The sequence below is a fragment of the Micromys minutus genome (genome assembly GCF_963924665.1).
Source record: "Micromys minutus genome assembly, chromosome: 26".
Taxonomy (NCBI): domain Eukaryota; kingdom Metazoa; phylum Chordata; class Mammalia; order Rodentia; family Muridae; genus Micromys; species Micromys minutus.
The window spans coordinates 30,601,249-30,615,126 of NC_137961.1; the positions used below are offsets into that span (position 1 = coordinate 30,601,249).

At 39.6% G+C, this 13,878-nt stretch overlaps 1 protein-coding gene across 2 annotated transcripts in view; it reads left to right on the forward strand.

Moving 5' to 3' along the window:
* The first annotated feature begins 305 nt into the window (after positions 1-305).
* Positions 306-13,878, forward strand: part of EPHA7 (EPH receptor A7) — a 150,190-nt gene continuing 136,617 nt past the window's right edge. For both annotated transcript variants that reach the window (XM_080938611.1, XM_080938612.1), the window contains exons 1-3: positions 306-624; positions 4,506-4,570; positions 7,942-8,611. In XM_080938611.1, coding sequence (XP_080794737.1) covers positions 528-624; positions 4,506-4,570; positions 7,942-8,611 — 832 coding nt within the window. In that variant the 5' untranslated portion in view covers positions 306-527. The remainder of the gene's footprint in view (positions 625-4,505; positions 4,571-7,941; positions 8,612-13,878) is intronic.

Here is a 13,878-nt window from a genome sequence, read left to right on the forward strand (position 1 = left end):
AAGCGCCTGGTCCCCGCTTTCCCGGTAACCGATCTGGGAGGGAATCCTGGACTCGTAACCCGACTCCGCTCGGCGCTGATTGGTTCCTGCTCAGGACCCCGCCTCCAAGGTAGAGGCGGCCACTTCGTAAGGACCCGCCCCCCGGCCCTGGGAATCGCCGCCTGGCAGGCGGGCTGCGTCTGCCACTCAGTCGGAGTGGCGGAGGCTCTGGGTTCGGAGCCCCGCCCCTCCCCCTAATTGATATTATTGGAGTGTGGAGCAAGCGGCCGGTCTGCAGTCGGAGACTTGCAGGCAGCAAACACGGTGCGAACGAACCGGAGGGGGGGAGGGAGAGAGAAATCAAACAGCTAAACGTGGAGCAGCCGGCCTGGGACCGAGAAGGGGATCGATGCGAGGAGTGCAATAATAACAACAATAATATCCCACTTCGGAGCAAACAGCATCTAAAGAGCGGCGACCCAACTGCAACCTAAAGAAAAAAAAAAAAAAAAAAAAAAAAAAAAAAGAACCAAACCTGCTCATGCACCATGGTTGTTCAAACTCGGTACCCTTCGTGGATTATTTTGTGTTACATCTGGCTGCTTGGCTTTGCACACACGGGGGAGGCACAGGCTGCGAAGGAAGGTAAGGCCAGAGGAAAGCAAAGTTTGTTCTGACTTATTTATTTCGCTGTCTACCTGCACTAGCCGACGGGTCCGCGGCGCTGGCCGCCGCGCCTCCGGCGCCGGGCGACCCTCCCTCGACCCCCCGCCCCCTCCCCGCCCTCAGTTCCGAGCGACCAGCGCGGCGACGAGCCCGGACTAGTCCGGGGCCCCGAGCTCCAAGGGGTGGCCGGGGACGGACGCGCGCTCTGCAGCCGGGGCAGCCCGGGGGGCCGTGGTGGCGAGGCTGCCAGGCGAGCGAGCTCCTTTGCATCCGGCGCCTCGGGTCTTCGGCTGCAACCGCCGCGTCTGGTCCCTTGCGATCGGCCTGCCGTGGACGCCACGGTGAGAGTTGGTTCGAAACCTGGGGAGTGGAGCTCCGCGTCGTACCCCCGAGCCTCCGCGGAGGGGCCGAGACTTCCGTGGCTGCGAGCGCTCCGGCTCCTGCCGCCTCGCTCACTGCGGCGGCTGCGGCGGGCGAGGGCCTGCGGTGGGCGCTCGGCTGCCGCTCGAAACAATGCGGCCGCGAGGGGAGGCAGCGCGCGCGGGGCCGGGGCTCGACCCGCCGCCCGGAGGGCTGGCAGCAGCCGGCAGTCTGCACCGAGAGGCCACCGAGTGAGAAGTCTCCAATCTCTTGGCCCAGGTCCGGTACTCTGGGAGTCCGAGGAGCCAGTCCTGGCCTGTGGGGACGAGTTGTGGTACGCGAGGGGAGGCTTTTTTTTTTTTTTTTTTTTTTTTTTTGGCCACAGGATACGCCTGTGTGTGGGTATTTTTTCCCTGCGTCTCCTTTGAACCACTGGCAAAAGGTAAAATACCTTTCCGTGCCTGTAGTTGGAGCTGGGGAAAAATAAAATCCTGTCAAAGGAAGTGTCTCGCTGCTAAGCAGTGTCACAATGCCGGTACCTCATCTGACAAGCTTGCGTTTCTAAGGTGGATTTCTTGGATACTTTAGAAGCCTCTTCCAGGGTGTGGAGGGAGAGAGATCAGTTAGATTTAGGTCATGGCAGTGCTAAGGGAGGGGGCATATTGGTCCTCGATTCTTTTATCCCTAAAACTTAGGATTTCACGCAGTTTTTCTTTATTCTCTTCGTCTACCCTTCTTCGGTCACTCAACATCCCCAACCCGGTGCAGTATCGTACTTTGGAACAGCCTGACCTTCTGACCCCACTTTGCACATCTGCAGTCTGTGTTGACGCTGAATCCATTCAGAGGAAAACGTGCCTCTGAGCTGATGGTTATGTATGCAGGTGGACCAGCGTCTGCTACACACACACACACACACACACACACACACACACACACACATTTCAGGCCTCTTGACTTTGGCGACCAGAAACAGACACCCTGCCACCTTGTCCCGATTCCTCCGGAATAGCGGGATCTGAGGAAAAGTTTGCCCCGCACAGCGAAGCGGCGCGCGCGAGCTCTGGCAGACTCCAGCAGGAGTTTGAGCTATAAATAACAGCATCACTAGGGGGAGAGGTGCCTGCAGCCAGCAGGCCTCTCTTGCTCTCCTCCTCCGGTGCTACGTGGAGAGGGTTTTGATTCTCGGAGCCCGAGTTCTTTAGATGCAGACGAGATGTTTAAGAGGCAGGTGGTGGGGGACGCGCCCGACTTCTCGGTGGCGACGCTCCGGGCGCTCGGGCGCGCAATCAGGCGGTGGCGTTCCCTGCGCGCTGCTACCCGGAGGTGGCCCGCGGCATCCCAGCCACCGAGGAGCTTGGCGGCGAGCAGGTGCGCGGCCTCTAGGGCAGCTGGGGTGGCTACCGACCTCCCGGGTCCCCTTTCCCGGTTCCCTAGTGGCCCGGGAGCGCAGAAGCTAATTGCGGCGGCCGCTTCCCAGCCCGACAGTACAACCGCCGCCCCGCGCCCTCCGAGGAGGCGCTTCCCGAAAGCCCGTCTGTTCCTCGCGACTCCAGCCCAGGCTGGGCGCCACCCGCTCCCTAGAGTCCCGGGTCTGGAAGTGTAATGGACGCTAGGTTGGCAGACGCAGCCGTCTGGCTGCCCCGCCCCGCCCCGCCCCGCCCCGATGCTCCCGCAGCTCGGGCCACTGGGCTCGCGGCACAGCCGGGGCCCTGGACCCCTGATAGCCGCCAGCTGCCCCGCGCCTTCTCCCGGGCGCGCGGTGAGGCAGACGCGGTGCCGGGCTCCAGAAGGAAGACATTCAGCATTCCAGAGCCTCCCGAAAGTATCACCAGCTCGGTGGCCACCTTCCTCTTGATTTGCGGGGGGGTGGGGGGGGTTCTCTGCTAACTTGCTGGCCAGCAGGTAGCTGAGGGGTAAAGGCATAGCAGGAAAGGATAATTGCAGGGTTTATTTCACTCTTAAAACTAACCCCAAAAGGTCACGTAGGTTTTAAAATCCACTGGGTGTTGTCAATGTAAAAGCAACCCATCCCCCACAATAAATTCCGAAAGAGAGTTCTGTGACATGAATTTGTTTCCTTAGGCTTCCTCCCTTCTCCAGGTAAAACAATCATTTCACAATTACTTTTCTTGTAAATACACTAATCCAACGATTTACTGGTGTTCCATGTTAGAACAGAAACTGAAATTTTATGAGGAACTTGTATTTTTAATTGAAAGGGAGTCAATCCCCTCTCCCTGACAGTCTTAAATGTACTACAGGAAAACCAACCTCTGTCTTTGTATCTATTTCTTTCCATTTACTGGGGATAAGGTTGACTCCTGGTGAAGAAACTGAGCGCACACTCTACTCTTTGGTCTCTGAACATGTCGTTTTCTTTACCTTTCAAAGCATACACCATTTAAAATTGGAGTCTGAACTGTTTCAATATTAAGAAGTTTATCTGAGTACATATTTTTTTTTCAAGTCAAAATCTAAACAATTTCCTGGAGATGATATTAAGCATATGTAAAGAATATTCATGATGATTTCTGAATCAGTAGATTATTTGTGAAAATGCTGAGAGTCAGGTATATTGTTTAAAACACCAAGGCTTTGTAACTCTAAAATCAATTCGGTCAGTAAGTATTTTATAAGAATAATTATCTTAGAGCAACATCATAACCAACTGAAAGGATAATTATTATAACGGATAACATTCTAATGAATTATTCCATTAATACAAATAATAATTTAATCACAATTTTCATAAATATTAATTATGTTTTTGGTAGTTTAAAGATGGAGTACAATTGCTTGTAGAAGTCAGCTTGGAACTTAAGTCATGTAGAGAACAGTGAGTGAGTATGTTGGAATGTATTCATTTTATAATCACATATATATGTATATATACATATATGTAAATGCTGACTAGGTCAAAAGCACAACTTTTAGGTAAGAGAGACATGCTTCTCATGGTAACATTGTTTACCATGGATTTAACATTTCTATATCCATATTGATAAAAAACCAAAGAACTGTGAGTGTTTTCCCCTTTAAACATTAAACTCCAGTTGTCAAGAGATGACAGAAATTATTGCTGGTAGAATATTGAAACACAGAGCCTGGATGAATAGTAGCGTGGGGGGGGGGGTTATATCTTAGTAGATTCCTGTCTTGAAATGTAGAGAACTCACTGACTTCCAAAGCTATTGTGTGTTGTTACTGCACAACCACCTGATTTTAGCTTTCTAAATTGATTTTCATGTTTGCATTTCACTGAAATTTTATATTTATATTTTAATTAAAGGGTACCAAGTGCATGTATATTTTAAAGTATTCCCCCCTCCAGAAAGTTTAGCATGCTTATATTAGATGGCTGCTCAGTACTCATTTCATTTATATAAATGTCTCAAGTCATCAAGTAGCAATTTTATTTAAAAAATACATTTATCTTAGAGTGTTTAGAATGTGTTTAATTTTTTTGTAACATTGGAAATAAAACTTGTCTTTTTCAGTACTGTTACTGGACTCGAAAGCACAACAGACAGAATTGGAATGGATTTCCTCTCCACCCAGTGGGGTAGGTACATACCTCATACAGTATGATTGTATCTGTTCAGACCAAGACAGGAAAGCTCCCCCATAGAGGAACTATTCACCTCCCGACATTTAAAATGCTAAAAACTTAATATTACTGTTTAATGTTTCGTTATTACTCATAAGATACTGGATTCTCAAAGTACAGAAAGGAAGTCTACTTTGAACTTGGAGAAATGGGAAAATGAAATAAACCAAGCCTTTGAGTTCTTTCTGTGAGGGTATCAGTCATGCCTGTGAGTTCAGGTTATAAATGCTTACTAATTACAGGGAACATTCTTTTCAATAACTCACTTAAGCCTCTGTAGTTACCTCGTGCTTCTGTGTAATAATCACCAGGTAGAATATGTGTAATTCTTTAGAACAGTATGAAACCTGTTTTCCTCTCCTAAAAATAGGTTTAACATTGTCCAATATAGACTCCAGAGGGTAACAAAAACTCTAAGAGTATATTGAGACGTAAGATTTGCCATAAAATATTAGCTGCTTAACATTTGTGTTGTACTATCTGCTGTTATTAATCAAATATGATGGCAGGAGTGTATCCATATTACAGCAAAATTCAGCTGGAGTGAACGGGAATAACATTAAACAAGCCTGCCTAAATCTAAGTAGAACCTTAATTTTTAAACCATTTTAATATATTCAGATGGATACATTACTTAAATTTAGTTCAACATCATATTTATGAATTATTTCTGATAGTGAGCTAGAACAAATTCTTCAATTCTTCTAAAGCCAGTGGACTATGAGAAAGAACCTCCCTTGTTACTTAAGTTTATCATTAACGCATGAGAAAATCTGGGGGCAAAGGGGGCATGAAATATTAATAAACACTTTCAACTGATTTTCACAATAAGAGCAAATGTACATGAACAAAATAATAGAGTCGGTATAATATTAGCTGGAAAGTTACTGGGAGAAGTAACTTCCCATTTAATAGTAAAATGAGAAATTTTAAGCGTTCAGAGTTTCTGTTACATTAAAATCTGAGAAATTTTCTCTGGAATCATATTGTAATTATCTATATTGGACATAGGAAATTATAGTAAAGTGACAGATAATTTAAGAGTATAATCTAAAGGTCTAATGAACTTGAGGTTCTTCCTTGCATGTGAAATTTTTTGACTAGAGAATAGATATTGTAGAAAGACATACATGGTTCAAAATAAATAAATACCTTTCTTGCCAATGACAGATGCAGCCCATTTTCTACAATCCATCAATTAAAGTAAATAGATACAGAAGATGGCTTTATCTCTGAGAAAGTAAACTGATAAATGATTGCAGTAATTCATCCATGTAATCCACAACATGATAAATTATGACTGTCAGTGTTAACTTGGACTCAAATGAGCAGTTTAGCAGTCAAGAAGAATATATATATTATTACATTTGTATATATATATAAGAATCAATAACGTGTAAGAAATATGATCCAAAGCATTTTCTTTGTATGACAGATTTGTTCATACATTCTTACATGAAGAAATATTATTGCTGAGAAAATATTTTTATGATTTTATAAAATATATATTGTGTAATACTTATAAAATCCACTGTGAATTGAGGCATCTATCCCAACAGTGTGTCTTTTGTGGGAGGCTTTCACTCTCAAAAACTGTATGATGAACCATGACATAAATATCAAATAGTGAGACTTTGCTTTGCTTTCATGGATTTCTTGAAATCAACAGCATTGATTTCACCTATTCACCACCAGTGAGTGAATACTGGAGATTGGTCCTTTGAATGATCAGTCTTGAAATCTCTAAGCTGAAGCATGGTCAGGAGAGCACATTAAACTCTGGTGCTTTGGCTTTGTGGTACACATCATTACCTGGGCTCTTTGCCTTCCATAACTTCGGTCAGGTTAGGAGAGAAAAATCTTTCTCCCAGTGGAGGAATTTGAGACATTTTCTTAGTTACATGCAAATAGAATACAAGCAGATAATTCAAGCAATAAATGTGCACAGTTCTGTGCAGTGAAGAACTGTGTGCAAGAAACATAGCATGGAAATCAGTTCTTCGCTGTTTGAGGACCTTTGGCAATGTGAGGCTGTTAAAATAAAAATTTAGTAAATACTTCATAACTCTCTCTTCCTTGAGACATTTCTGATTTTCAGTACTCTTCAATTCATCAATTTTTTTGTTAATTTTATAGAAATGATTTTAGAAATTCACAGCAAGTTGATGAAGTCAGTTTGAATTCATTAATACTTTGGTCAGGTTTAACGAGTGAAAGTCATTACAAAATGTGTATTTTTATATCTTTTTCATCTATAGTCTTTGAGTTAATGATTTAGATATCAGATGCCAGGGGACTTCCGACTTAAAACACACAACACTTTGTATCTAGTATTTCTAATTGGGGAAAGGAGAATGAGTGTATAAGAGTTTCATTGGTAAGATATCATACTGTGAGTGGGGAAATTTTGCAGTACTAGCAAGAGAGGATGAGAACAGCCCCTGATATGACTAGCTATTACTGAAGCCTTTAAAACACTTAGACATGCGTTTGCTATAAGCAATGCGTAGTACACACGATTCGGGCATCTTTGAATCTGTTGCTGAAATATCTGTCCCCTGTTTTTGTGAATGACTATAAATCAGTTCGCTTGTAGGATATATTGCATCACAAGATAAATGGGCATTTTAAATCCATTCATGCATAGCTTGCTAATTTGTCGGGCATCTTTGGCTGTCCACTGAAAACAATTTGTTTTAAGAGTGAATTTTACTTTCAGAACTACTTGCTAATTATATATGGTTTTATGTACAAGCGTAAAATGATGCTGAAAAAAATAAGTACGTCTGTAAAAGATTTTAAATGTTTCTTACTCACATCTCATCTTAAAAAAATTGCAAAATATTTCACACTATGAACCACAACACGTTGTTCAGTGTTGTTACATTGGAGTGTTTTTGGAACCTTGTTCTAACTCTTTGCAGGCGTCTTTGAATTTAAGGATGGTGCTGACCCTTGGAATGTCAATTGGATTATCAGTAGTTCTTTGCCTCTGTGTGCTCTGAGGGTAATTTTCATAATCATTAGCCTTAGCATGTTGTAGACTCACCAGAGACTACAGACTTCTAAACATCTAAAAATATATCAGTGCTCTTAGAGAAGATATAAAACAACGTGAAATGTTCTTTGTATGTTGAAACTATCAAACACCAGTGATGCGCCCAAGGATACTGTAGAGTAGGAACTCTACCATCCCTGACTTCCAGGGATCCATACTTTTGAATCTGTGTTTATTCAATTCATCTTATTTGGAAAATACAATGCATTTATTTTTGCTGAAAGAATGATGAACCCTCTTCCCTCTTTTTTTTTTTTTTAATTTACAGTGGGAAGAAATTAGTGGCTTGGATGAGAACTACACTCCGATAAGAACATACCAGGTGTGCCAAGTCATGGAGCCCAACCAGAACAACTGGCTGCGGACTAACTGGATTTCTAAAGGCAACGCACAAAGGATTTTTGTAGAATTGAAATTCACCCTGAGGGATTGTAATAGTCTTCCCGGAGTACTGGGAACTTGCAAGGAAACCTTTAATTTGTACTATTATGAAACAGACTACGACACCGGCAGGAATATACGAGAAAACCTTTATGTTAAAATAGACACCATTGCTGCAGATGAAAGTTTTACACAAGGCGATCTTGGTGAAAGAAAGATGAAGCTGAACACTGAGGTGAGAGAGATTGGACCTCTGTCCAAAAAGGGATTCTATCTTGCCTTTCAGGATGTAGGGGCTTGCATAGCATTGGTTTCTGTCAAAGTATACTACAAGAAGTGCTGGTCCATTATTGAGAACTTAGCTGTCTTTCCAGATACAGTGACTGGTTCAGAATTTTCCTCCTTAGTTGAGGTTCGTGGGACATGTGTCAGCAGCGCCGAGGAAGAGGCAGAAAATTCACCCAGGATGCATTGCAGTGCAGAAGGAGAGTGGTTAGTACCCATTGGAAAATGTATCTGCAAAGCAGGCTATCAGCAGAAAGGGGACACTTGTGAACGTAAGTAATATTTGCTATTAAGATTCTTTGAATTTTTAGTTATTGGATATTTTGTATAATAATGACTATCCAAATAAGTAAATCTCTTATGCCACTCACCCAGTTGATTTTATCTGAAAGTCACTGTTAAACACGGTGACTACCTGTAGTTGTATCTTCCCTGACGGTATGCAGTGGATACTGGTGTTGATAGCCATTGTTAGCAAAATTTTATTTGTACCATTCAACACATTTGCTAACACGGGCAGAAACAGTTTCATACTGGCCTGTGAGGTCTACACGAGGCAATCAGCCAAGTGGGCTTTTGACAGGAAAGACTGAGGGAATATCAGTAGGGATTCTGTGAGATATGATTCTCCTGTTTCTTACCCCTGACCCTCTGAGCCTTTGATTAGCACAAAAATAGCAGGAACAAGAGCTCAAAAAGATGAGCTCTATTCCCAAAGTATTAACAAATATAGCACATATATTTAGAATTGTCATTTATAAATAAGGGGATTTTAAATGTGACAGCACCATTTCACCTCTATAACTACTTACATTTACCAATGATTTCGTGTTTTTCCTGGAATGAAGAATACAAATGGGTGTTCTTCTGACATGCCATCCTATAGTAGATCATATGGTTGTAGAAGGGGTCTGAATTAAAGTTTGAACTATCACAATACAGCAATTGAGTTGTTTATATTTGTTTTTTTTGAACAAAAATAGCATATATTTTCAGTTTCCCTTTTCTATTAATTAGCATTATTAGGCCAGTATTTTTATTTAAAATAAAATTATGTGTACCATCATTTCCATTCTAGATCCTAAGACACACACACACACAAACACACACAATTTATAGTATGTCATTATTAACTTACAAATCGTAATGTACTCTGCAAAATGACTTTTATGAATTCCTTGTACTGCTAGGGTGGCAACATCATTTAACTATTTGTAATGAGTGGTTAGTTTAAAGGTGATTATAGCTAATAATTGTTCTAACTAAATACATTTTCCATTAGCTACTCTGGGTACTCAGCCTTGTGTCTTTTCTCTATTAGCTTGCTCAATGTCGTAGGTGACCTTGTCCTGTTTTATTCAGTGGAAAGGGGAAACCTAGGAAAAGCAAATAGATCACTTGCTGTTATGTTAATAATCCTGTGGTAGTCCAATATTCAAACCTGAAATTTTTCTAAACCTTGAGTCTATATTTTAAAGCAACATTATTATTGTGGTTTCCATCACAAAGGAAGGACAATCCTAACAAAATTATTTTTCATTGTTAAACTTAAATGCTACCCACAAATTAACATGCTGCCCCTGGTAGATGTAAAGTACATTTATTCCTCCCTCAATAACACTGATGAGACTTAAAAAAAATACTAACTTAAAAATACTAAAATGCCAGAAACCCAGAGTTGTGATACACACCTTTAGTCCCAGGTCTTTAAAGGTTGAGGCAGGTATATGCCCAAATTCAAGAACAGCTACATGGTGAAACCCTATCCTAAAACAAACAGAGGAAACCAAACAAAATTTATGCTTCTGAAAATTTGTTTAAGCACATCTGACTCTTTGGCTATTTTTTAAATGGCCATTCTAAATTGAGACCTACTATAATTAGAAATTTCACACCGAGTTTCTAAGAAATAAAAGAAAACATATACAAACAAAATTATCAGTATTCTTTATAACCTGAAAGAATATTTTAGGTGTGTTGGGTTCAATTTAACATTGTGTCAAAACTATATGGACTTTAAGTATGGTGTATCCAAGCACTCCGGGACAAACTGGAGGCTGCCTTGGGGTGCATCAGGACACAAGGCTGTACAAGGGACCTGTTGTTGTGCTTGGTTGTTTGTTTTTGTTTAAAAAAAAAAATCCTTTAAATATTTACTTTTGACAGAAACATAAAATCTGAGCTTTGTTTGAAATGCTGAAACCATGCAGTGGATTAGGACAGATACAAAGCCCTTTCTCTCCAGCACTAAGTTATTCTCTACGGGGTAGATAACACTGTAAAGTGAATTGAGAACAAGCACGTGGAGCTTCTGTCGCCTTAGGTCTGTTGGCAAACACAGCGTTCTCCTATGTCTCCACAATCCAGAGCCCCCTTTCATTTCTCATGAGAGTCCTCAATTAGAAAATCGTAAGAATTCCATCACTGAGAAGCGCAAACATGATCACCTTACCACCATTGTTTGGTAGGATGCAGGCTCCCTGTATAAGCACCATCATTTTTGTCATGAACTAATCAGAAGAAAGCTGAAGTTTATCTAGTAAATGGTAACACCAGTTACTGAAAAAGTAATGTGGGGTCCAGCTGTAACAATTATTTAAAGATTTTTGACAGCAACAATACATTTTTTCCCTGTAAAGTACAAGGTCATGATAATATTTTAATTAATGTGAAAGAAAAATTTAGATTCTGCACAACTATAAATGAACAGATCAGAAATAAATATATAAAACTTCACAATTAAATTTATCTGATAAAAGACTCGGAAATAATATTAAAGGTTCTGTTCTTGTTGAAGATTTAAATTTTTAATGAAAATCACAATGCATTGTATTTTATTTAACATAAAATGTTTTAGTTGTACACATATTCAGAGAAAACGTAATATAAATATCTTTAACCATAGTTTAAAGATACATTTGCCATGAAGACAAGGCCTCAACTTGTTCCAACTGAGCAAACTACTTTGTAAACATGATGCAATTACAAGTAATTATTTTGGTTTTAAGGCGTTAGTGCTACATCTGATGACCAAAATGACTGTCACCTGTGCCTAAAACTAAAGTAGGAATTCTTCATATTCATCTATATCAAACTCCATCTGATGCAATAGATGGAATTAGGTATTGCTACTAGGCATTCAGCTTTTATAAGCATAGAGAACTGAGATGCCTCTCTATGCCCTTATGTTTTTCTTATTATAAACCAGTGATATTAACTGTGACAAAAATGTTCTTGGGTTTTCCATGTTGGTGACACACGAGGAAGGAAGTATGCTCATTTGTGGAAACACTCTGCTTTTTGGCAAGGTGCCCGTGAATGGCTGTGAGGGTTCTTGCCTCTGGATTCGCTCCAGGCCTGCCTTTATAATATTCCTTCTGTTCCCTCTCAATGATCCTGTTAAGAGTTGAAAAACAAATCCAGTCCCTTACTGAGGAACAGTGATGTCTTGAGAGGGGATGCTGGTATGTCCCTAGCCAAATGTGACTGATTAGCCACTTAAAGCCTAGTTTATCTGGGGGCTGTCTAACTCGTCTTTCCAGTGTTTACTACAGGATAATGTGAAAGCTCAGTAACTGTGAAAACTGATCGCAATTTTTATAGCTTGATATCTGTTTATTTTGTGAGCTTCAAAATAGTAAATCTGTTCCCAAGGACAAGGTTTTTTTTTTTTTTAAATCTTTGAATACATGAAGGATTTATATTCAATAATTAGATATTATGATTTTTAAAAGCAGATACTTACAATTACTATAAAACATATAATTCTAATTTGTAAGATTTTTTTTCTTGTCAAATTTTCAAGAAGAAAACCTTAAATTTAAACTTGAATGAAAACTAACTAGTAGGTTTTTCTAAGTAAGGAGTATAGCAATTGTAAAAATTACATTTTAGTTATATTTTACAATATGGGAAGGTTAGTAAAATTGTTTTGTGAAGTATATTTACACTTACATTTTTTGCATGATCTTTACTCTGCACATGTGTAGCTGAGATGCCTCCTAGAAAGCATACTTTACTGTATATAATTCGCAGTAGATGGTAACAACAATGGTCCTTCACTTTGTCATTTAATCACTGAAATGTCACCAAGAAGCTGAATCTCAGAGAGTGTAAAGTGGGTGCAGTTAGATGAGCGTATTGGATCTTTATGTTAGGTCTTTCTTCCATTAAGCTGCATCCTTCCAAGAAGTATGCCTGGACATCAGTGTGCACTTTAGTTGCTGTAGAGAGAAACTGTTTTTGTTTAAGGAGAATGTCTAATAATTATCTGGCTCAGGTGTCCTGTCTTTCTTTGCTTTCAAAATGTTCTTTCTGACTCAAAACAGAATTTATACCATAAAAATTGTTTAAAAAATTATAATATTATAGAGATATGATTTTTTGGTTTCCATTGTTAGCTTACATTCTTTGCCAAAAAATAGGAATTTCTTTGTGATTATTTTGAAAAACAAATTCAAAAAATATAAACATTTCTTCTATAAATACTTTTTTTAGTAGCATCTTACTATTTTCTCTTAATAGAATTATTATTTGAGTGGCAGACATGATTTGTAAACTAGAACATGCATTTTTGCAGAACCTAAAAGTTTTTTGCATTAAAAATATGAACAATATTAAAAATTGCTTCTTGTTTAGACCCTGGAAACCATACCCATGCTTTACTCTCACAGACATGATTTCTGTTATCAATTTCCATGATAGTCAGTGGATTGCTAGATGAATGTTAAAAGAAATGTAATCTGAATTACAAGTTAAAATGCTGTGATACAGAAATTATAGAATCCTCATGTGTTGGGATCCACACCTTACCAGGTGCTTAAAGTAGGACAGTCTAAACTTTAATTTTCTTAAGTTTAAATTGGGGCTAATAAAAATAGTACTTTCCTCATAGGGGTCTTGTAGGAATTGAATGGAATAATAAATGTTAAATCCTAGAAATAGTATCTGGGACATAAAAATAATCAATGAATGTGTGATGTTATCATTATTAATAATACCATATTATATATCCTAGGTGCAGAAATATTATGGCAATGAATGAGTGAACAGATATTGTTCAGGCTGCAGCCAGCACATTATCCTTTAACCTAGCATTCTAACTTTGATAACACACCAAAGGGTATTTTAATAAGATACCATTTAATCATCCATTTTCATTTTAAGCAATGTATGTGTTTGAAATATCAGAAATGACTCAAATGTTCAAAGCTAAGGCTTAACACCACTGAACGTTGTTCTTGAAATATCCATGTTTCTATATATAAATTTTGAATTCTCTTTTTAAGAATTTTGAACAAAAACTCGAGGAAAAATGTATATAACATATTTAGGGAGAAATAGAATTAAAATTATAAGTATGATTCTAACATAGTGTAGTGATCTGAGGTGATATCCTGTTCTCTCTGCATTTAAAGTATCTAGAACATTAACTTTATTATAATTACTATAATCAATTACACCATTATTAATCACAATTATTAATTATAGCTAATCATATAATTCACACAAGATTAAGTAGAAGTGTGTCTTCAGAATA